The sequence below is a fragment of the Corvus kubaryi genome, unplaced genomic scaffold (genome assembly GCF_017639235.1).
Source record: "Corvus kubaryi isolate FWS band 111438036 unplaced genomic scaffold, C.kubaryi_AGA036_p1.0 37398, whole genome shotgun sequence".
Classification (NCBI taxonomy): Eukaryota; Metazoa; Chordata; class Aves; order Passeriformes; family Corvidae; genus Corvus; species Corvus kubaryi.
Window position 1 is genome coordinate 11539313 of NW_024581137.1, and position 23794 is coordinate 11563106.

The 23794-nt window shown below is 40.5% G+C and overlaps 1 protein-coding gene across 4 annotated transcripts in view; it reads left to right on the forward strand.

Moving 5' to 3' along the window:
• Window positions 1–23794, forward strand: part of ELMO1 (engulfment and cell motility 1) — a 305383-nt gene that overhangs the window by 65518 nt on the left and 216071 nt on the right. For 3 of the 4 annotated variants that reach the window (XM_042042860.1, XM_042042859.1, XM_042042861.1), the window contains 2 exons: window positions 12016–12066; window positions 21275–21444. In XM_042042860.1, coding sequence (XP_041898794.1) covers window positions 12016–12066; window positions 21275–21444 — 221 coding nt within the window. The remainder of the gene's footprint in view (window positions 1–12015; window positions 12067–21274; window positions 21445–23794) is intronic. The other variant, XM_042042862.1, reaches the window with a different exon arrangement.

Genomic DNA, 23794 nt, shown 5'->3' on the forward strand with positions numbered 1-23794 from the left:
TTTGGCTGCCTTTAACTTGCAATAAGGATGGAAAATTATGGTCTTCTAGGACATTTTGGATTGTACTGCAGGGAGGACGTTGAGTTTGTTTATTCCCTGCTGGAAATATGCAGAGTGTCTGACTCTGAGTCACATAAATAAGAGAGAAGAGCTCTAAATGCCACTAGAATTACTCAGATGTCTGTGACTTTCATTAGATATTGTTCAATAGATATTGAAACAATATCTATTTCATTAGATATTGTTTCATAGATATTGTTCACTGTTTATAGCTGGTTGTTGGACAGTGGCTGTGAAGAAAGGCTTATACAGGCCGTCACCCCTTTTACATACATTCCCTCATTTGTGTTCAGTAGGATGTTGTTGCTCTCTGAATTAAAACATGAAAATCACCAGGCAGGAGGGCAAACACATGCACTTCAAGGAAGCTACAACACTTAATTGTTAAAGCCCACATTGCTTTAATCTGACTGTTACTAATGGACATGAGCAGAGTTTTTTTTGTGACAGTGACAGCTTCTCATAAGTAAATATTTTTTGCAGCTCTTAAAGGTGAATTGTATGTCTGTACGTATGCAGATAACATTATCTATAGGTCATGTTTCTGCAGAGACTGAGTGACTGCCTTCCAGGTAGAGATGCCTCTGTAAAACATCCCCATCTTTAAAGTTACCAGAAAGAAAAGCAATTAATCAATTCTTATATAAAGTAACAAGAAGCTTTGAAGTGAAAATGTCCCAAATGTTACATGGCTTAACACTGTAGTTTTGTTTTTGGTGGCAAACAGCCCACCTGTGTTTTGGCTGTCATATGCTGAACTCTGTCTTTTGTAGCTGGACCTATATTTCCTAATTACACCATACATAAATGAAAACAACACCCAAGCAGTTCTGTCTCTTAATTTATTTATGTTTTGGCTGTATTATTTGGAAAAATGCCTCTACAGAAGTAGCAATAACTCCTTCAGGCAGTACAAGTGAGGTCTTTGAAAAAATTTTGATTCAGCCAGGGTTCCTAGTAGAGATAGGGCTTATCACAGCAGACCCAATTTTGGCTGCTGCCTCTGGGGTTATGGTATGGCTATATCTGTGCGCCTGAAAGTGCAGTGGGAATTATTAATTATGTCTTCAAGCCTTTTATTCCAAAAATGAGAGAAATAAAAGTAGAGGGTATGTAAACAAGAAAACCAAGCAGGCACAGTGCCTGTGCTAAAATCTGTCTGGTGTTCTGATCATGAAGTGTTTGATTTTTAATTACATTAATAGGTGCGTGTGTGTTTTTAAGGGCCTTGCTTATCATGAAGGAGCATTTCTCTGTTAGGTCAAATATTTAAAAGCCTGACTTCTGAGTCAGGATCTTATCGTGCTAGATACTACAAGACAAGAATAAATAAGTCACCTTTTCTTCAGTCTATCCAGGCTATACCTGAATTAGATGCTTGTGTACATCAGGTGCAATGGCTCAGGAACACTATAGCCTGGGGGAACTCAGGTTTAGAAAAGAAAATGCTATATGGAGTGTATAAAATGGCTGTACAGTTTTGTGTGTTCTCTGTGTTCTCTGGCTGAAAACCACAGCTGTGTTCCTCTGTTGACAGCACAAGCAGTGCAGGGACAGGCATTCTGGTGGCTGATGCTGTACATTGAGGGGTATGGCTGGTCCCTTATCACTGCTCACCCTTGGCATTGCAGACCTTGGCCACCTCTATCTGGTGTTTGGCTGGGGAAGGATTGGGTTTGATTGGTTTCACTGCTGGAGGCAGAATGTGGTGGCTCTTAACCCTCCACCTGAGCAACTATCGGAAACAAAGGGTTGGCTGCTGGTGCTGAGGGGTTTGTGAGCCAGCACTCAGCACACAGTGGTGACAACAGTGACTTGCTTTGTTATCTTTTACATACAAGGACATTTCATTCACCTGTATATTGAATGCAACCCATTTTTATTGTCCCAATTTTGTTGTGTTTGTTTTTTTACATCTGATGCCTCAGAAGACTCCCTGTGGGTTTTACTCCCTTCTTTCCTGTCTCCCACATTTCCCTTTTATTCTTATTGCTTGAAGCAGAGGGGAGCAGACACTGAGTTTACTCCATTAGTTTTGGGAGATTTTTAATCCTGTTTTGCAAGAAGAGCTGTCCCACCTTCCTTTTGTTGTAATTATTTGGCTCTGTGCTGTGTTTGAAGATGGGACATCTTTCTATCCCCTGTCTTCCCAATGCTGGCAACCTGGGTGAAGTCCCTGCTGCTTGTTCTTTTTCAAAGGTGATTTTGCTCACGACCTATTTTTTGCTGAACACAACCTGAAATTCCACCGTGCCCTTACAGGCTCCCTGAGTGGGAGTGTATGCAAATAACAGGACAAGAAATGAGCCATTTGTACGGTTGGGACTTTTTGAGTTTTTACGTTTTTCATATTCGTCTGTTTTCACTGATTAATTGAATTTCAGTGAGTTGAAAGTAAACATTCTTAATAGTGAAGGTTTCTGATTCACCGAAGGACCTGGTGCTTCTTAAGCAGCTGAGAATGAGAAGTAGCATGAAGGCTGGAAATTGGAGAAATGTATTAAGTGTGCTGTTTCATTTTCCATTTTACGCTACTCCTGATAATACATTTGTTAATAGTGCTACATAAATGGCAGATTGCAGGTTTGACCTGGATCAAACCATGCCCAACTTTCCCTTTGCCACCTCTGAGATGTGGTATTCCCCTCATATTCACAAATTTCTTACCATTTGGGGAAATCTGCAGAGCCCTGAAGAAATTCCCTACAGTAAGGGCAGCGCATGGCATCTGAGTGGCCGTGATCCTGCCTGCTTGATGGATGCTGGTAACACTGCCCTGTAGACTCCAGTAAAATCGAGTGGACACCAGTATATTTTTCAAATGAACACAGGTAAAACTTGCGTATCCATATATTAAATCACTTTCAATCCTCCTTCATTCCTGCTGATTTCAAGAACAGTGGTAATGGTTATCCTTCTTTTAGTTCTCTTAGGACTCTTTTTGTAGAACTTTTGGTCTATACTAAATTTTCCAAGGAAAATAATTATGTGCTGTTGACCTGTTATAATTCCTGGCCCCAGCACAAACAGCTTAATTCTTCTGCTTGTTTCCTTTTAATATATTTGTTATGATAATCTTCAGTTCCTTAGTTCCACATCAAGGCTGAGGAGATGGATCAAGTGTTCTTTTTTTTTAAAAGGCTGTATAGATATTTTCTTGAATTAAGTTTATAATTTTGCTGCACAAGCAACCACTAGAGAGGAAAGTCTCTGAAAAGATTTGGCTTTCTGTTACAGCACCTGAAGATAGGTGGCATACCAGGGGTACAGTACAACTGTTTGGATTCTGCTGATAGCAAACAGTTCTGTGTAAGGTTTGGCCAACAGAAAAATACTCCTTAATTCATCTTTATACTTAAGGAACAACCTGTTTGAATGGGTAGTTTTCCAAAGTGCAGTGAACAGACATAACAGGTCAGTGCTGAAAGAGGGTCATTTTGATTTCTTTTCCCCAGGAGATCTTGCTACTTTTTTTTTGTTTGTTTGGTTGGTTTTTTTGTTGTTGTTTTTTTTGTTGTTGTTGACAATTTTTGAAGGTGGTGGCAAGGGGGGAATTGTTTTGTGCCATTTTGTTCCACTTTAACTCATTAAATTTGCTTAAGAAAAAGGCTGCTTGATCTGATGCAGGGATGAGGCAGGACTCTTCAGTCGTGTCCAGGAATAGCCTGTAGACAAGAAAGAAGTAAAGGAAGGGTAGGAAGAAGAATGGAACTTTGCTTTTTTTAAGAGCTGTGAGCTGTCCCTCAGTTGTTTCTGGAACTGGGTTAAGCTGACATAGAACAAAATTTGTCAGACTCCAAATGTAGTGAAAAATGGAAATGGGATGTTCTACCCATAGTCCTTCTGTGGGTGAGAGGAGGGGCACAGGAAGGGTGTAGGAGTGGGATGTATGTCCTAGAGAAGCCCAAACACCTGCAGGCTTTCCCTTAAACAAGTCTCGGTGTTGTGGTTCCAAATGTGGTGCTTGCAAAATGAGCTGGCCTGCTTTCCTGCCTATACTATACTGCTTATTCCTGTCTTCTACTGTGCAAACCAGCCAAACCCCAAAATGGTTTCATCTGGTTTAGTTCCCTTGTTGACTGATACAACTGTTTATGCCACATATAACAATAGTAGGAATGAGCAAGATGTTGAAAGCAAGACTCTATGGTAGCAAACCATGCTTTGATTTGGCAAAAGTGACTGTGAGCCACAGTCTTGGCTTCAGTATTCAGCTGTTCTTTAAGCATCTGCTTAAGCAGCCACTGCTCCTGTGCTGACCCCTCAGGGGTGCTATGAGCGAATGTGGTGGGTGACCTGTGCTGAAGAGCTGACTTCAGTTTGATAATCCTTACTTGGGATTATTTTACTTGGGATATCTTACTAATAATAGTATGAGCACAGCTGGGTCAGTCATTTCCTGATGTTTATTTTTCAGGGTGCAGCTCTTACGTTCACTTATCAGAGGATGATAGGGCTGCTTGTCATGGGCCCACCTCTTCCGTGTTATTGGTACAACTGTGCTGTGTGTCTGTGTGGTTGCTTGAATTGGGGAACTGATCCAGGTTAAAAATAACTTGTGTGTAACTTCTTCTAAAGTGTCAGAAGGATATCTGCTTGAAGTGTAATACCACTGCTGCTCTGCAGAACAAGTAGTGCCTGGTAATGTTATCCTTGTAGATCAGTTCACTTGCAGATGGGTAGATGATGCAAAGTTTGGTCTTTTTCTTAGGATGTGGTTTAAGTGGCGGTCAAGCTGGTATTACTTTGGGTTGCTGGAGGAAAAGGTAGTTGAGTTTCTTTTTCTACTCTGTTTCTTCCTTCCTTGTTTTTGCTTCACTAACATCCTAGTGACTGCTGCTGGACGGTGAGCTTGTTCAAGTCACAGATCTGCCAAAAGAAAACTCTGGACTCTGGAATAGTTTTTATTCTCCTTTTTGTGAATGAAGGGGAGAGGAAGTGTTATCTTTCGTAAGGTCAGGTGGTTGACTGTGCTGCTGCCTGTTGGAAGATCTGATGTAAGGGAAGAGTTGGGAACCCACACACTGGAGGGATATGTGCAGAACTGTGCATCTTGTGGGCTGTAGAATTGCACTGGCTAAGGTACAGCCTGAAACTGCACCACTGGTCTAACTTGGTTTATTTACTACTGTAATCCTTGAATAGAGACAGACAAATAGCATGAAGAAAATGTCCTCTTTTTAGAAACTTCAGACAAACTACTTCATTTTTTCAGGAAAATGTTATCATCAAATTATAACATGAAAAACCAGAAGACATTTTCCCTTCTTTTCAACAGCTTCCCAGAAAAGAAATTTTATCACAAGATTAATTGCATCAGTATTTCTTCTAAAACATTACAATTCTGTCATGCCAAAGAGTACAATATTGGTAATTACCTGTATAACTTAGCTTACATCTTATTAAGTATTTTGGTGACTAAAAATAAATATAAGAAATTCCCTACCAAGTCAGCCAAATGAAATCTCATCTCATAATCTGTCTCTCAGAGTCTCTAGCAGTAGCAAATGCTGTTCAGGGCACTGATCTGATGATGGCTTTCAGTCTTTATGCTTCCTCAGTGTTCCCATTTGTTGTACTACAGGTGTTGGAGGCTACATCTACACTTAGTCTTTTTAATATCCTGCATAAAGGCCATGCCACTCTTTCATCTCTTGTTGAACCTGCTGATATGGCCTGCTTATATAACTCCTGACAGCAAGTTTGAAGAGTTTACTGCCTTCTGAATGAAAAGGGTATTCTTTATCTGCTTTAAATTGATCCCCTACTGATTTCAAGTACCCCAAAGTTCTTATACTGCAGGGTTTCATAAAAACAGTTCTGCATTCTGGTTGTCCACTACATTCTTTCTTTGTGTCCTTTGTCCCTCCAAACTGAGGAGACCCTGCCTTTGAGGCAACTGCTGAAGCCCATTGGACACTTGCCTTTCTCTGCATTTTCTCAGAAACTACTGTGTCCTTCCTAAGATGTGAAGATCAAAGCTGCCCTCAGTGCCCTGTATGTGGGTACGTGAAGTTACTGTGCTGTGGCAAAGTGACACCCTCTGTCTTATTCCCAGTGCCACCTCTGATGACACCCAGTGTTTACGGGATCCTGTAGCACATTGAATCAGTGCTTTAAGGGAGATCTGCCAGCAAGGACTTTGCTTCTCTTTCCTGAGTGGATAACTTAGTCATGAACTCTATAACTCAAATATTTTGAGTCATTTTTTCCTTATTTACAACTTGCACCAACTCATCCTTGTGGAAATGTAATGGAGTCGTTAACTTAAAGTGTATTTCACAGCTCTAATTTTCTGTCGTTGTGTCCATTTGGGGGAATGTGTAACAAAATAACAGCAGTATGGAAATCGGAATGAATCAATTACTAAAGGTAATAAACACAAGAAGAATTTTAGATTTCTAGGCTGTTATTCTCTAGGGTGGTTAGAGAAGTATGAAGAAAGCTGTTTGGTCAAGGTTAAAGAATAGGCTGAGTGAGCTATAACCATGGGAACCAATGTTTCTAGGTCTTCCTCAAATATGTTAAGAAAACATTCCATTCCAACCAGTTAAAGTGAGCTGAATGTTGAGTATAAGAGATCATTAAAATAATAAGACAAATGTGTGGCAAAATAAACTATTTTACCTGATAAATTTTCCAATGTCACTGCAGCAAATCTCTGAATAAATAGCTTCACTATTTTGATAGGGTTTTTTTAAAGTGAATTTGTTTACCTTCATCCCTCTGCATGGTTTGGTGGACTCTGCTAATGCTTGAGGCCTGCTTTCTAGACGCAAATCTCTGCAAGTCCCCTGCATGTGTTTTGGACAAAGTAGTCTAGGGCACAGAAAAGCAGTGCTTTGAGACTAAACAGAATCTGGTGGCAGATAGTCATAGAAGCATAGACTTGTTTATGTTGGGAAAGACCTTCTAAGATAATCAAGTCCAACCACTAACCCAGCACTGCCAAGTCCACCAATAAATTGTGTTCCCAAGTGCCACATCTTTTAAATGCTTCCAAGGATAGTGACTCAACCACTTCCCTGGGCAGCCTGTTCCAGTGCTTGGCAAAACTTTCTGTGAAGAATTTTTTCCTACTATCCAATCTAAAACACCCCTGGTGCAACCTGATGCCATTTCCTCTTATCCTATTGATTGTTACTTAAAAGAGACTGACCTCCACCTTTCTGAGCCCTGGGGAACACCAGTGATGACCAGCTGCTAGATGTAACCAGCTGAATGTACCTCCGCTCATCATCACCTTTTGGGATTGGCAATCAAACCAGTTTTTTACCCAGCAAGCAATGCACCTGTCCAAGCCATGAGCAGCCAGTTTCTCCAGGAGAATGCTGTGGGAGACAGTGTCAAAGGCTTTACTAAAGTCCAGGTGAACAACATCCGCAGCCTTTCCCTCATCCACTGATCAGGCCACTTTGTCATAGGAGACCAGGTTAGTCTAGCAGGACGTGCCTTTCATAAACCCCTTCTGGCTGGGCCTAATCATCTGGTAGTCCTGTATGTGCCTCATGATGTCACTCAAGGTGATCTGTTCTATGACTTTCCCTGGCACTGAGGTCAGACTGACAGGCCTGGAGGTGCCCACATCCTCCTTCTAGCCCCTCTTGTAGATGGGCATCACATCTGCTAATCTCCAGTCAGCTGGGACTTCCCCAGTTAGCCAGGACTGTTGATCAGTGCTTGAAAGTGTCTTGGTGAGTACTGCCACCAGCTTCCTCAGTGTCCTTGGGTAATTTCCATCCAGCCCCATAGACAGTGTGTCTAAATGGTGTAGCATTTCCCCTTCGATAATGGGGATTGCAATCCTCTCCTCGTCTCTGTCTTCCAGTGCAGGGGACTGGGTATCCCGAGAACAACTGGTGTTGCCATTAAAGACTGAGGAAAGAAGGAATTAAGTACCTCAGCCTCTTCCTCATCCTTTGTGACTTACGTGTTCCCTCACATCCAGATCACAGGATATTCTCTGTTGGAAGGGACCCACAAGTATCATCAAGTCCAACTCTTACGTGAATGGCCCATATGGGCATTGAACTCCCAGTGTTGCTGTTCTTAGCTCCTTGCGCTTTCTTACCAAGCTAATCTCATCTGATGGATATTCTCCCTAGCCTTCCTTTTGTTCCTAATATGTTTATAGAAAGATGTTTTATTATGTTTTCCAGCAGTAGCCGGATTAACTTCTAGCTGAGCTTTGGCCCTTCTAATTTTCTCCCTGCATAACCTCACAACACTCCTGTGGCCCTCCTGAGTGTGCTGCTCCTTTTTCCAAAGGTCATAATATCTCCTCTTTTTCCTGAGTTCCAACCAAAGGTTTGTGCTCAGCCAGGCTGGTCTTTCCCACTGCTTGTCTAGCATTGGCCTGCTGCTGAGCTTTCAAGATTTCCTTCATGCAGGATATGCAGCCTTCCTGGACTCCTTTGCTGCTCAGGACTGCCTCCCAATGGGTTCTGTCAACCAGGCTCCTAAACAGGCACAAATTTCCCCTCCAGAATTCCAGGCTAGTAGTTCTTCCTTACTTCTATGAGAAAGGAAAACTCTCTGACATACAGGGCTACCCCACTGCCTCTCCTTCCTTGCTTCTCCTGCCTTCTGAAGCATTTATAGTCATGTAGGTTCACATTGCTCCAGCTGGTGAAGTTAGAAGGCAGAGGGTCCTAAAATCTGAATGCAAGATGAACTTTCCAGGTATCCTCTACTTCCTGCTGTGTTCTGCTCTTTGTGTGTCTTCATGAAAGTATTTAGTCTGATTGAAAGCACATCTTGGAAATATTACCTACTCAATTAGACAGAAATCATCTTGTGATATATCATATCTTGCTAGATAAAATATTTCAGATGGGGCTCATTTGTATCCTTGATATAACTGCTGTCTTTGTCCTAGATAACATTTATAACAGATCTATTTTCCTGTTACAGAGATTTTAGGGACATTTTGGATGGTACCATTTCACTGGTTCCTTCCCTGCTCAGGATTAAGCTTTTCTAACACAGATCAACACCACTAACCTACCAACCTCATGTACACTTGACAAACGGGTTGGGAATATCTTGGAAGAGGGGTTTTTTTTATTTTTTTTTGTCCTGTTCTTGTCTTTTTTTTTTTATTATTTTTCTACCATAGGTGGGAATGAGTTCTGTCCTGAGTAGGAGTGATGCTTATAAGTATGTCTGCCAAAGCTGGGCTGCTGTAATGATGTTCTGTTATCCTGGAAAAGAAATCCACAGGATGCTATCCCTAATACTAAGCGGATTAACTGTGTGTAAATGTTACAATTAAAATTAACTGGCATGCTGACTACTGCATCACACAGTTAATGTAGGAAAGCCTCTTGGCTTAATTGGACTCTTACATGCTGTTTCCTGGTATGTGATTAAGCCAATATTTAGAATGGATAAGCAAAAGTGATTTTTTTTATTGTGTAACTGCTAACCTTTTTCAAATTTTGGCTAGCTTGCTGTGCTAGAGACTTTATGCTTTGAATGCTTTCAGAGATAAGGTGTGAGCAGTTTTCCTTAAGCCTTATTCTAAACCAGGAGTTGAAGATGAGCTCTCTCTCTCTCTGTTGTGATACAATGATTGAATTTAAAGTATAGGACAGACATACACACCTTGTGCTGAGCTGGACATGATGAAAGGTCCATGGGCTTGTGTGTTGTGGGTTCTGACAAGCATTACACTTTTGAGTCTGAAAGCTTTGGTGTTTTAGATTCATCTTGATGATTAAACAGAAAGACTCCAAAGAAAATGGAGTTCAGTGATGCTTTTATGTACTCTTTGTGTTCCTCTGTGTTTCCTCTGTTCCTCCTCAAGTCTCTGGAGATCACCATATAACCTTCTCATGCTATGCTCAGTACCTCTCGTTTGCAGTGGACTAGGAGTGTTTGCAGAGATACTTCTTGTGGCCTAGATGAAGTAACATGTCACAAACAAACCACAAACTCGTTTGTACTCATTTGTTCATGTTAATTGCAGCAGGAAACATGAGAAACTTTAGGCCTAAAGTTTTGCTGCTTAAAAAAATAAGCCTCTATGTGTGCCCTTATTTATGTTTAGGAACAGTCTACTTCTAAGCTCCAATGTTTTTATAAAGATGTCAGTGAACTTTAAATTCTGAATGTGATTAATGTAGTTCAAGTTGTTTAAATCTTGTTGATTCCCTGGTTTTCATATTGTTGCATGCTGGAATTTGCTGCCTGCCAACCAAAGCTGATGGAACCTTGTGCATGTGTACATGTACCCGCTCTGGCCTAATGCAGCTGAGGTGCAGTAGCTTAGTCTAAGCTGCTGATGGAGGTAGATTTAGCCTATGCTAATTGTCTGTCCCAAAGCAATTACTTTTATTCAGCTCCACAAATCCAGGAGGTGGTAAGAGTTTAAGCAACCACAACTGTTTGTGAAGTGAGTTTGTTTCAGCACTGATTGAGATTCAACCACACAAATGCACTATGGCCACTTCACACAGATTCCTTAGACATGATGAAATGTAGCTGGGTCTGGTGCTGTTTCACTGCAAGTGGAGAAAATCTGGCACTTTGACAGTGCTGTGGGAAGTCACCCACTACTTAGCTGCTCACCCTTCTTTGCCCCTCTTTTGAGTATAGCCTGGCTGGCCTCCCTGAGACTGTTCTGGCAGGAGGAGACAGCTGAGGGCTGAGGAGAGTTGCTACATATGTAGGCAAAGATGCTGTGAGAAAGCTTCTCTCTTGTACCCCCTGTGTTGTCTGGCACTTCAATTATTTCAGTTAGAGTGAAGAAGTCTTTGTGGGTGGAAAGTGATCTTTAAGGATCTTGGAGGTAGCTAGAACCAATCCCACAGACGACTTGGATATCAAGAATGAGACAATGTACTGGAGTTTTATTTTGGGGCTACTTGACCTGGTTTCAGGCAAGATTTATCTGTTTTTTAGCATTTTGGATTTGAGATGTATCATAATGGGAACAAGAAGGATGAAATAAATTTGGGAAAAACTGTCTGAGGAGAAATACACCTTCATATTTTTTCTTGGCTAAACACCAGTCTGCAGAAAGCCTGCAACGTGGTCTTCAGTACAAAATTAGCTCTTCTCTCTCAAACTGTTAGGGATTCCTCCAATTCCTTTGACAGATTAGGGTGTCAGCCCATGAGCAAGCTACTGAACCATGACTGGCATTGTGCTCCACACAGTCAATACCTGTCAGTATGTTCACTGCTGTAGGTACCTATTCTCCTACCCTGTAGTGAACGGGAGGTAGTTGTTGAAAAAGGGGAGGCTCCCCTACACACACCACAGGGGGAGACCGTGCACGTGGGCTTTGACCACAAAGTCGTAAGGATGCTGTAAGTGTACACCACAGCTTACGCCATGGCAATGTGAGCTTAACCAAAAGAAAATGTTTAATGCCCTCTCTTTCTGACAGCCAGGCAAAGAGAAGGACTTATGACATGTTTGAACTTTACACTGCTAACAGCAATGCTTTTTTTACTTGGAGGGAGAATGCAAAGTCGTGGTGGCAGAGCTCAGTGGGTAGGTTCCAGTGGTTTAAGTCAGCATGTTCTTGTTATAGAAAATAAAGAGCCAGTGGGATGAATTCTAAATCCTGCAGATGCTTAATGACAGGTTTCAGCAAACTTACGAACTCCTCAAGTATGTACAATGCCAGAGCCGGACGCCATGGACAGCATATTTCAAAAAAATATTTAGAAGTTGCCAGTGGAAGCTAAATTTTGAAAAACATGAAGTCATTCTTGAAAGAGTTCAGGTTGGTTAAGTGTCTTGTGAATTCAACTGATTTGTTGAAGCTAATGTTGCATGCCTCAGTGAGGAAAATAGATGCTAGCTTACATCTGAAAGAGGGAAGTTTTGCATGCAGACGGGGAAAGCACTGTTGCAGGTTTAGCATGACATTCTGCTCAATGCATGCTTCATCTTCTTATGTGAGCAAGTCTTAAGTAAAACCTTTGGATTTTTCTCTTTCAGAATCGTAATGAAATAAAAAATGGAACCATCCTTCGATTAACAGCATCTCCAGTGAGTCACTGTTCTGTTCTTCTCTTCCTTCAAAGTGAAGATTCAATTAGTAAATTGCTGTGAACTAATGTGTGTACTTTCAAGCTTTATCCACAATGTATCCCACAATCCTCCAGGAGCAAAGGTTATGAGTTATGGAGGCAGGGGTAATAACTCTAAGTGACATTTGGTGATACTGTTGGCACAACTGGGTGGGTTTTTTGTGTCTCACTTCCACCAGGAACACCTTTCGCATCCAAACCACCCCTGCTTCCCTGCTGATATTGCAGCCTCACTCAAGTTGCTCTTTTTCTGCCTCAGAACTCAAAGCCAGGTGGAAGGTCAGGGATTTGAATCATGGAGAGCTCTGCTGGGTGGCTCAGGTCAGAGCTTTCCTGATCTCTGGGTTTGTGTTGAGTGAGTAGCAACTGTAATGTTGAGATTTTTCTGGGGTTTCTTTGTTGTTGGGGTTTTTTTCCTCCCACACCATCTCATTGCCAGCTCCTGAAAAGCACGGCAGAGTTGCTGGTTGCCCTGTAATGGCCTGTTTTCCTGCTGAGTTGAGCAGTACTGCTGCCACATGCTGAAAGCCACTATTAGTCCTGGAAGATATATGTCTAAGGCAGCAGCAATCCCATTTCCTCTCTGACAAATGTAGTTAGTGTGCCATTAAAATGGTTTACCTCTTCGTGGTGGTGTTCTAGCTTCTGCAGATTCAAAGCATTCTTATGGCCAAACTCTGCCACCCAGCTTCTCAACAGAACGCACTTCTCAGCAGCCAGCTGGGCAACGACAAGTGGTTTCCATTACTCTTCATCATCTTTTTCAGTGGTCACTATATATGAAGCTTTATAGACAGAAAAAAAAAAAAAATAAGCAGCAGTTTAAGACCATGGCTCTGTCAGTGTCTTTGTCGCTCCAGAGTCTCTTGGCATATATCACCAAAACAGCCTTGTCCATGGGAAAACTACTTCCTGGTGGAGTCAACCCCATCTGATGGAAATTCCTCAGAAACAGACAGCCCCAGCACCAGCTCCTTCTAACCTTTGGGACTTCTTAAGAACAAATACCCACTCCAGTACTGCCCAGACTTGGGATCTCTTGAAATCAAAACAACATATGTGGTTCATCAAGAACCAACATAGTCCAAATGCACTGCATCATTCTTTCGTGCAACCACAACGTGGAATAACCACATAAGACAACCCATGGAATCCTCCCATCTCAAAATCCACAACCAGTTGCACCATGCAGCCTCACTGAAGAGAGGCTGTGCTGTGACTGATCTGTGGAGATGGATGGCTGGCTGGCTTCATGATCACTTGTGCAATTGGAAATGTGACCTACAAACACAAAAGACAAATCTTGGGTGTGTAACACTTTCTGCTACTCCCAACAGTCAGGAAGGTGAGGCTTTGCATAGGACTATCATCTGCTTGTCCTGTTTCTTTGGGGGTTTGCTTTAGGGTCAGTTAACCAAGACAGGAGTCCTTAGGAATTGAGATATTACTTGTTACCTAACAAATTATGGACCACTCTGGCACTGGCTTGCAGTTATGAGTGACTCAGCTGTCCTGTTTTAAGATAGAAGGCTGGTCTCCTCTCTATTCTCCAGCAGTGATATTTATGCCTGAACTGGTAGTGATATTTATGCCTGAAAAATAAGTATGCTTATTTTCACACTTCCCGATGTTTTAAAATTTTTTGTTAACTTTTTCCAGAATCAGAGAGGTATCTTGGAAGGAGGTTTTGAAGGAATGGATTGTTTTTTGTCAGATTAGCAAGTATTTGTATTCTTTAAATAGATATAAAATGAAGTTTTGCATGTCCCCACCCTACAATAGTCTCTTTGCTTTTTAAGGTATTGTCGAAGTGGTCATCATAGCAGTACCTGAAATAGATAGATTTCAGGCCTCCAAGCTGTGGTTCTTAAACTGCTGACCCACACAATGCTTGTAGTTTACCCTGAAAAGCTAACAGGCAATCTGTTTCCATATTCCCTCTGAAATTCTGTATGAAAGCAACAGTAGTTGGAAGAGATAATGTGAAGAACAGGCTGCATGATACACTTCTACAAAATGGGAAGGATGCTTTTCCTAGCTGTTAGTGCTGGGTGAGAAATGTTTTTCTCATCATGTGAAAACATTAAGATTCTGAATTCCCCCCACCCCCTCTGTTTTTTCTGTCCTACAACAGGATAAAGCTGAAACTATCTTTCCTCTTCCCCCAAAAAACCAAAATCATACTCAAAAAAAAAAAAAAAAAAGCTTTATGAAAAGGTGGAGGAATTAGGAAAGGAGAGAAAGATTGAGAGAAATGAAGAGAAGCCACATATGGATTATGCCGTTTCTGGGATGTGTCCCTGTAGTTTCAGAGGCCTGAGCTGCCTACTTCCTGGCTGTTGTGGGAGAAAAAAAAAAAACCTGTCCTGAACTTCACAGGCTTTTTGAGGAAACCTTTTTCCTTGAAGAATTGAGAGGAGTTGTGTTGACCAGTTCTGAAGGCTGCATGAACTTAAAATGCTTTTTTAGTCCTTAATTTTTATGCAGCTTATTACCTTGACAGCCAGTAGTCTGGCTGCACCCTTTACATTTGCATGGCCTGAGTCAGAGAAAATTAGGTGAGAAGGATGAAATGCAATCTTTTTGAGTTTTGTTGTCATTAGCCTCCAATTATTTATTGCTCATGCACCCAGAGTAGGTACTGTTAAAGATTAAAAAGAGAGAGAAAAGAAAGGTAGTGTTATCTAGAAATAGTAAACCAGCATTTTTGGGTTGACTTTTTTTAAATGAGGATTTGAAATCTAACTCCATGAACATAAATGCTAAATACTTTCTGTTTTCTAATCTCGAATTTAGATTATTTTGTGTGCCTACACAGGACCTTTATCTGAAAACCATTGTTAATACTGCAAGGGTAGAACTGCAGTTATGGTGTGCTGCTAAATCCATTATAAATGCTTGCCTTGAGAGATTTACAATGTGCCTATTTTAAATTTCTTTGAGTTAAAAGTTTGCAAACGCCAGTTGTTAGGCCTGGTGGGAATGTGAACTGCTTCTTTGTTTCTGTAGGCCTGTTTGCTAAGTTTGTGAGATTCTCTGAAAGACTGTTTTTTTCTAAACAATGCTATTTTTTTTCCTCTATAAACCGCTCACCACACAGACACTCTGTTTCCTAGGTAACTTGAGTGCAGATTGAATTTCTCTCATATTATCTTTGTTCCTATATCATCTTTCTTATTTATTTTAACCTCTCCTATCATCTTTCTTACCATAATTCTTTGGGCTATTGTGTGTTTTTGCAGTTTTCTGTGACCTGTTTTCCCCCTTTGTCCATTTGCATTTCTGAAGGGACTCATGAAAAGTTTCTTATGCAACATTTCTTTGTATTTGAACATATGTGACAGTTGAAATGCTGTATTGCTACTGTCTCTTTTGTGATAACCATATTCCAGTGCATGGTGGGTAGGTGTATAAATGAGCTGTAATTTCTCCCAAGTGTAAGGCTGATCTGAAAGGACTTTTGTGTCCTGCAATGCAGCAAGCGAAGTCCAACCTTTTAGCGTGTGCAACTGCAGGATTCCTTCAATCAGATCCTGCAAATCCTCCTTCAAATGATTAATCATTTTAAAAAGGTGCTAAAATACTGGGAAAATTAAATTGAAGGAACTGGCATTGTTTTTTAAATTTAATGGTTTTCAAACATAACTAATTATTTGAGCACTTACTGTTTATTAAAAGTGGCTTCTTGGGCACTAACAAAAAGAGCCTTGGTCATGAACTATATACCTTAAACCCTGAGGTAAAGGGGTTTTTCTGATGTGGTATTTATGGGGGCTGATCATTTGCTTTTGTCACATGTTTATTTTTTTAATCCCCAGTTGAGTACTCAAACCTGTAAGTTTGTAGGCAGATGTATTAGAATTTGTAGCATGAATGATCATGTAAATAAAGGTTTTTAATACAAGTCATCATAATATTTTCTCTGAATGCTTCTACAGATATGAGGAACATATTTTTTTTTATTTACATGTGATCTAAACAGACAAGAAAGTGTAAAGAGTTTTTTTAACCTATTTCTGCTTATACATCTGAATCCTCTAAGCAAAAGTTTGAGGATCCAGTTTATAATATTTAATCTACAATTGCTTGAACATATATTTGAAGTTCTGTAAATGCATAACTTTTTGCAGTTCTAGCCTGTGATTGTGATTATGTTTATCATGCAATGGAGAATTAGTTGCTAATTGATACCAGAAGCACTGACCATGGGGGTCAATTAGCCACTTCTACATTTATCTGCTCATAGTAGATTTGAGAAGTGGAGTTGGGGTTTGTCTTTTTCTAGATAAAGGTTTAATCTGATATGTTCAGGTTTCGAAAGGCCTATTTTGAATAGTAAGTGGAAGAGATTGTTTCAAATGCAGCTAGAAGAAAAAAAGGCATATAAAGCATCGAGAAGTGGCTACTGATTGCATAAACTTATTTTATTATTATATTATTATTAAACTTACTTATTATGTAATACATGTGGCTATGCATCTGTAATGCTTTTGTCATTGGTTGAGTGAAAGACTCTAGAGGTAACCATTTCCCTCTTACTGCCTCCTTAATTGCCTGTATTCATTCTGTAGGACTTCTCCATGTATCACATCTGTACAGGGCTTTAGATGTAGAAACTGTGCTTCAGTGTTCATGTAAAAAATGTTAACCATTAATGTACTAATTAAAATAGAATCTCATTGCTTATCTGGCATCAGATGCTAGTCAGCCTTGGTGGGTCTGCTGAATCTGTATGTTTATGATGATGTCATGTATCCACTCCCTCATTGCTCTCTGGCATATATGCAGTTATAGGTGAAATAAAAATCCAGGAAAAGACAGCAGTTTAAGCCACCATGGTGTTTCAACATTGAATGATTGAAATTAAACCACAGAAATGCACCTGTTTGGTAGTTACTGAGGGTCTGTATGCCCTTTTTCTAGTTGTATGTTGACTAATGTGACTAAATCTACAAGGAAGATCACAATACTCTTACTTTATTTGCTTTTTGCAAAGGATAAAGAAGACAACTGATTACATACAGCAATTTAAATCAATGGTCCAACTTTCTTCCATAGCACATTCAAGTTTGATAGCGGATATTTTCATTTGTATCTATGCCCTCCCTCTTGTCCTTACTCCCTGTATTTTGTATTCTGTACAGAAGCCCTGCATATGCCTGGTTAATAAGTTGCTTTCAAATTTTGAACAACATAGTGGCAAAGAAATGATAATTTGATCAGCAGAATCCCTTGTTAGGACAATCTTGGGATTCTTAACCTCCAAATGGCTATTTGAGTCTCTAAGAAAGTCACATCCTGGATTTAGGTTGTTAGTTTTCTCTTTAAGCTGACAATCTCATCAAGCTGCTCCTTTTAAGCACTGCTACTCCCTAAGGGTGACCTTTCTGGATGTCCTTGGAGCAAGTCATTTAAGACTAGACATGCGGCTTATGCCACTTGACAGCCTTTTGAAATGCTGGGACTTCAATAGCACATGTTTTACAAGCTTCCCATCTTCCTTCCTTCCTTCCTTCCTTCCTTCCTTCCTTCCGAGGAGAGCAGTTAATTCTGCCTTTCATTTACTTGGGCAGCCATATTTCTGTTAATTCCTTCTAATGACTCTCAGTTGCAAAGGTTTATATATTTATATTTATTCTTACCTGAATGATATTTCAGTAGGAATGCAGACATGGCAGCCAGCTCTGCTATTGCTTTAATGAGCTGTGCTCTCTGTCCATCCACTGATGGCTTGTAAATCATTAAAATAGCTCCCTGGTAAGTACTCAGAGCATATTTCATCTGGGTTTCATTTTTTAATGTGCTCATAAGTGAGCTGTACATTGCATAAGCATGTATGAGTGCTATGGCAACAAGAATTAGAAGGCTTGTGAGAACTGCATGGTGTTAACCAAGGCAATATTTTCACCCATCAGGCACTTGGGGATGACAACAGACAATATGACTTCTGTCCATGTTTCCAGTGAGACATGTGCCAGCACTCTTGCTGAGACAAATATATGTTTACCTCTTTAATCAAGATCTCTTCTGTCATTTGTCTGTTCCTCTTCTGAGAGTAGAAGGAGCAAGGTTTATTTGATCCAGTGCAAAACTTGTTTCATGTAAAAAAACTGCAACTGTGTATAAACTTTGCTGATGGAACATTGGCATAGTCAGGTAAAGCCGATGATGTTAGTAAGCAGTCTTTTATGTGCTTAAAACATGGCTGAACCACTTTTGTAGCATGGATTTTTGTGCTCTGTAGAGGGTTCCAAGCTGTCTCTGATCTAAGATAATATTTTGGTTTTAGTCTGGTGACTTTCAAAGCTCTCACTGACTGTAGAGGAAAGAGGATTAACATATCTCAGTTGATAGGCTGGTCCTGCTCATGCTGCTGTTGTGCAGTGTAGGTGAGCTGCTAATGTATGTCCCTGTCCTGGTGTTCTCGGGTTTGGTGAGTGGGAGGGTTAGCTCTTTCCATGCTTGGTATGGATACATGTGTAATGGAAGTCTGGCTGACAGCAGCAGTTCACCACCCCCAGGTGTTTCTGCTGGGGGCGGGACTCTGTCCTCAAGAGGAAAGGTGAACCTGACCATAAATAATCTGTTGTCAATATGTATGAAGACAAAGCATTGTTTACACAGCATAGTGTGTTGTGAAGGGGTTTGGAGGAGGATGTTCTCCTGGCTCTACTCACATACTTTTCTTGCTTGCTATTGGGCTACACAGGCAATTACAGTCCCCACCTGTTTGGCCTCAGCTCTGCTGCCCAAGGTTTCCCCACTCAGGCTTATTGGTTGAGCAGCTCAGGAGAGCTGCTCAGTCACCCTGAACTAGTTGTTTTGTTCACCTTTCCCATTTGTTTCATTTACACTTAATCCGGGAGCTTTTAGAGGACTGGATTCCCATGGAAAGTTGGAAGAACTTCCAGTTCAGTAGAACTTCTTTCACTAGGCAGACAGTGGGAGTGGTAACTTTCAAGAACTATGGCAGGCAGGCCATGTGCACAGATTTAATAGGCTTAAGGTTAACTTTGAGTAATCATTTCCAAAGTTAGGGGAATGCAGCTGCCATGGCAGTATTGAAGTTTTCCAGAGTGTTTCTTTTCTGAGCTGGGCAGGAATTCATACATTGCATGTATTCAGAGAAACAGTAATATTTTGAGAATGCTTTGCATCTCTGAGTCTTTCTGGGATGTTAAAAGTGGGGAGTCCAGAGTCAGAAATGGCTCCATGAAGGAGGTAGTTTGGTAAGGTAGGAGCTGGCTGTTGAACTTCTGGTTCAGGTAATAATAGTGGTGAATTTTTGTAGCTGATTATAGAAGAGTACTTTAGCAAAGCTTTCTTCACCCCTCTGATGAAGGGAAAGGGCTGGGGGAAGTGTTCTGTGGTTATCCTGGAAGCAGAAAGTAAGAGGTATCTATTTTTACCTCTTCCATGGGCTTCAGCAAATGATTTACCTTATCACCTGCTTAAGCTTCAGAGAATATTCTTTCAGTTTCCATTTGGATAGACCTTGCCATTCCAGAGAGACTGTATAAGCCATTGTTTCCCCATTACAACTCAAATCCATTAATAGAGTAGGTAACTTAGTGGCAGAAAGACCTTTTGGATTTTGGATTCTGCCTTTTTATAAGTAATGTAACTGCTATGGCTGCATCACCCTGTACTTATGGCATAAAAAAGCTCAGGACTAAAGATTTTTCATTTCTTTTCAATTCTGTCTTAACTGAAGATGTTAACCACAGTCAGACTAACTAGAAGGCATTTCTCCCCCATACATTCTCCTTACCACATGTGTTCTGGCCAAATACTGACTGGAGACTATGCATTCATTCTTCTTTCTAAAAACAAGAAGTAATAAACCTTGCTGATATTGGAGGACATTGGGACACTTAATTTATTCATGTTTTTGAAGCAATCAAAGTGATGTAGCTAGGCAGCTGTATCTGTAACAACACAGTGCTGGTTATTTTCTGGGCTCCTTGTTTAAATGTTCACTTGCACTAAAAGTGACTGCTTTCTCAGAATCTTGATCTTCAGAGATGACCATCTCTGTGAAGAGTACATTCATTACTTGAACAGAAAAGGAATTGTCTGCCAGCACAGCCTTTTCTTCTCTATGTCTTCTCCAGCTGAGAAAGAATAAGCATCATCTCAGAGAAAATAACTCAGCAGAATTTACATTTGTTTTCCTAATGACACATAGCCTCTCATTCACCTTTCCTTGGGTGCAGGTAAGAAATGAATTTTAGGAAACAGAATTTTGCAAATATCTCTATATGTAAGGAGGAGGATTATTTTTCTAAAAAAAGTATCAGCTAGCTATTAACTGAAGCTTTTGGGTATTCTGTTCAGGTAAGTGAAAGCATCAAATTGAAAACGTGAGATGTATTTTAAAGTATTTGTATGGCTAAAGAGAGAAGCAATTTAATATGCATTATTTAAGTATTTCTTTAGCTTTTTATCATCAGTGTCTATTTTGAATTTCACTATCTCATCCTCTATTTGAAACATTAATGGGCAGAATAGTATAACACAAGGATATTGAACATACAAAAAGATGTATGACAGATAATATCATAGTATTATGTGGGAAGTAATTATTCCTACACTCCTTGTTAGGAGGGTATGTGAGTGCACTGACTGTGAACAAAAGAAGAGGGGGAGGAAGGAGCAGAAGATCTGAAGTTGGTCTCTATTGATGGAACATGGTTAGGGCAGTATGTGGTCTTTGTTGCTGAAGGTGATGAGAAGTGTGTAACCTGAGTAAGAGTTGACAGGAAAAAAAGTGCCACTATTATTTTACTGAGATTGTCTGATGCAGTTTGTTTTATTTTCAGTTCTGCTTTTATTGATGTGACGCATAAGCTGTTCAAGCCAAAGGCTGTCTGTTGTAATGCTTACGTTTTTCCTGAGACAATAGGACATCTATCCATTGCTCAGCTAATGATTCTGCAAGAGTCCAGATAATTATAGGTAGTAATGGAGTAATATATGAGTAATATACTTTTACAAAAGTAATTTGTATTTGAGCTACTTAATCTTTTCTGAGCTTAGAAGTGTTAAATATCATTAATATTAAACATGGCCATTATTCTGGCTTACACTGACATTTTATTCATGGTTTTCGTTTTAATGAAAGCTGTTTTGTTGGTTTTGTTTTGTCTGTTTTGTTTCTCTCTTAGGCTCAAAATGCACAACAGCTCCATGAGAGGATCCAGTCTTCTAGTATGGATGCAAAGTTAGAAGCACTGAAGGACTTAGCCAACTACTCACGGGATGTTACGTTTGCCCAAGAATTTATAAACCTGGATGGCATTTCCCTCCTAACGCAAATGGTTGAAAGTGGCACAGAGTAAGTATTTTGTTTAAACTCTGGTGTTCCTTCTGTGTGGGGTGATTTCATGCTCTCTTTCTGAGTTGAGAAATTAAATATCTCAAGTGTTCTGAGCTGCTAGGATAGTGTATTAATTATCAATGAGATACTGATTTTTTAATTTTCCCTAACAATGGGCTGGTCAGGACTGGGGATGAGCAAAGTAGGAAGTCACAAGTACCCCCTGTGCCATAAAGTTTTGGTAGACTGGGGTCCTAGTTTCTTCTCTATTCATTGGAATTTCAATAAGCCAGTGCTGGTATATTTGAAGTCTGATATTTAAGTGATGTCACCTAAAAACTATGTTTTAAATTTCACATTACTGAGAACATGTGGGGTAAAACCCACATGTAAAAAAATGCTTTACTTTATTTCCATTTTTTATTGTTTTGACTCCAAATAGGATTTTTTTCTAATACCAGTGGGCTTTTTTGTCATGAAATTGAAAGCTGACCTCTAAAAATACACCTACTCTTTACCAGAACACCTTAACAAATTTCACCCTTGGTGAAATTCAGGACCATAGTCCTGAGAAAGTGTCCATTGGCTTAATGAGGAGGGTGCAGCAGAAAAGTGTCAACTGGATTGTTGCACTATTAAATTATGCTCTAACAGTAAGCATTTGATTTCAAGTAAGAGATTTGCGGTCAGTGTCAACCTCTACTACAGAGGAAGAAAGCAATACCCACACCATCTCCTGAGAGAAAGAAAACTGAAATCAGTTCAAATCCCCTCAAAATGTCCTCGAGTTCCCGTGGATTCAAGGAAGTAAATAGTGTTAGGAGATAAAGCGGAAGTAGTAAGTGGTCTTTGAAATGGAACACAAATGGTCTCTGAGGGTCTTGTACAAGATACACTGTGGATTTTCCACAGAAAAATTAACTACTTTCTAGAATCCAGTAGTCCATAGACTGGGCAGTGTAGAAGAAAGCTCTCCCTGATCCCTGCCCATTATGTGGTTAATGGTTTATGGGACTCTGGAGCCTTATTGACTAACTACAGCTATATACTAGATTTCCAAATGCTCGTGGTTTCATATTCAGCGTGTTGGGGTTATAGTCTTTATTTTTTGCAATGATGTGGTCTGTCGTACACATGACATGTTATGCCACTTTAAAAAAAAAATGCTTCTAGGTACCAAATTTGGGAACTTGTCTTATAGTCATGTGATATTTGTTGTTTATGGACCAAATTAAGTTTAAGAGCAAAGACAAATTTAAATTGATGCAAACACATGTATGCAGTGGCTGCACTAATGAAAAGTATTCTGAACGGATGGGCTCACATATGCCTGTGAAGGTCGGAACACAGGAAAATTAGCAGTCGCTGCCTGTCACGATCCGCTAATGCAAGCGGGGGTCGTGATGGTTCGTTTATCGATCTCAGAGTGTAAAAGGACACAAGAGATTTCAGTTTTAATCAAAACAGTGCACCTTTATTAAGTGCCCACAACGCAGTAATGCAATAGAAGAGAGTAAGAGAGAGAGAGAGAGAAACAAAGTAGAGAGGGGGAAAAAGAGGGGCAATAGCTACCAACGGATGAGACAAAGTCCTCGTGGTCTTCCGCCAATAGATTCGTCTTCTTTCCGTGGGGAGATCTCTGACTCGGTTATTTCAGAAGGTCCCTTTATAGTCCTTTTCAGAAGCGAGGGGCAACTGGCCAAGAGGTTGGGAAATCTACAGCCATTGTTATGGGGTCCGTTGCTTTGGGAAACAGGTACAGGACAGACGTACAAGACAGGTGTACCGGAGAGGTGTACAGGACAGGTCGTTCCTTTCCGCTTCAGCGCAGTCCTTCCCGCCTGGGCAGCAAGAACGGCACAGTCCATTGTGACCTGCACTAATTTTCCTCAGGAATGCGTACCAGTTCCCAGTGGGCACACCCGTAGGCAACACTTGCCAGACATCCCACCTCAGCAGGGCCAGGACTCCTGTGTTCAGTCTCTGTCCTCGGCGATGATCGTGAGGCAGATGAGGGATCTTCGGACCGTCTCTTACACTGCCCTTGTGGTTTATTTTGTCATGGCATTATTTAGGTTAAATGGTTTAACTTGCTCCACTGCAGAAGGTATTTAAACTAAAGCATTTTATTTTCTATTGAAACAGATAGGGAACATTCACATTTTTTATCATATTTTCTTCTAGCTGCACTAAGACTAAAGCAAGTGCCCTCCTCAGCCTTCAGATGTGTTTGTACTGCTGTTTTGTAGCTGTGGGATGAGCCAAGCTGTAGCAGACTGGTCTGGATTAAAAATAACTATTTGGGAGGGAAACTACTAAAGGCAACACTACTGTTGAAAGAACTGCCTAGCAAATTATACCCTGTAAT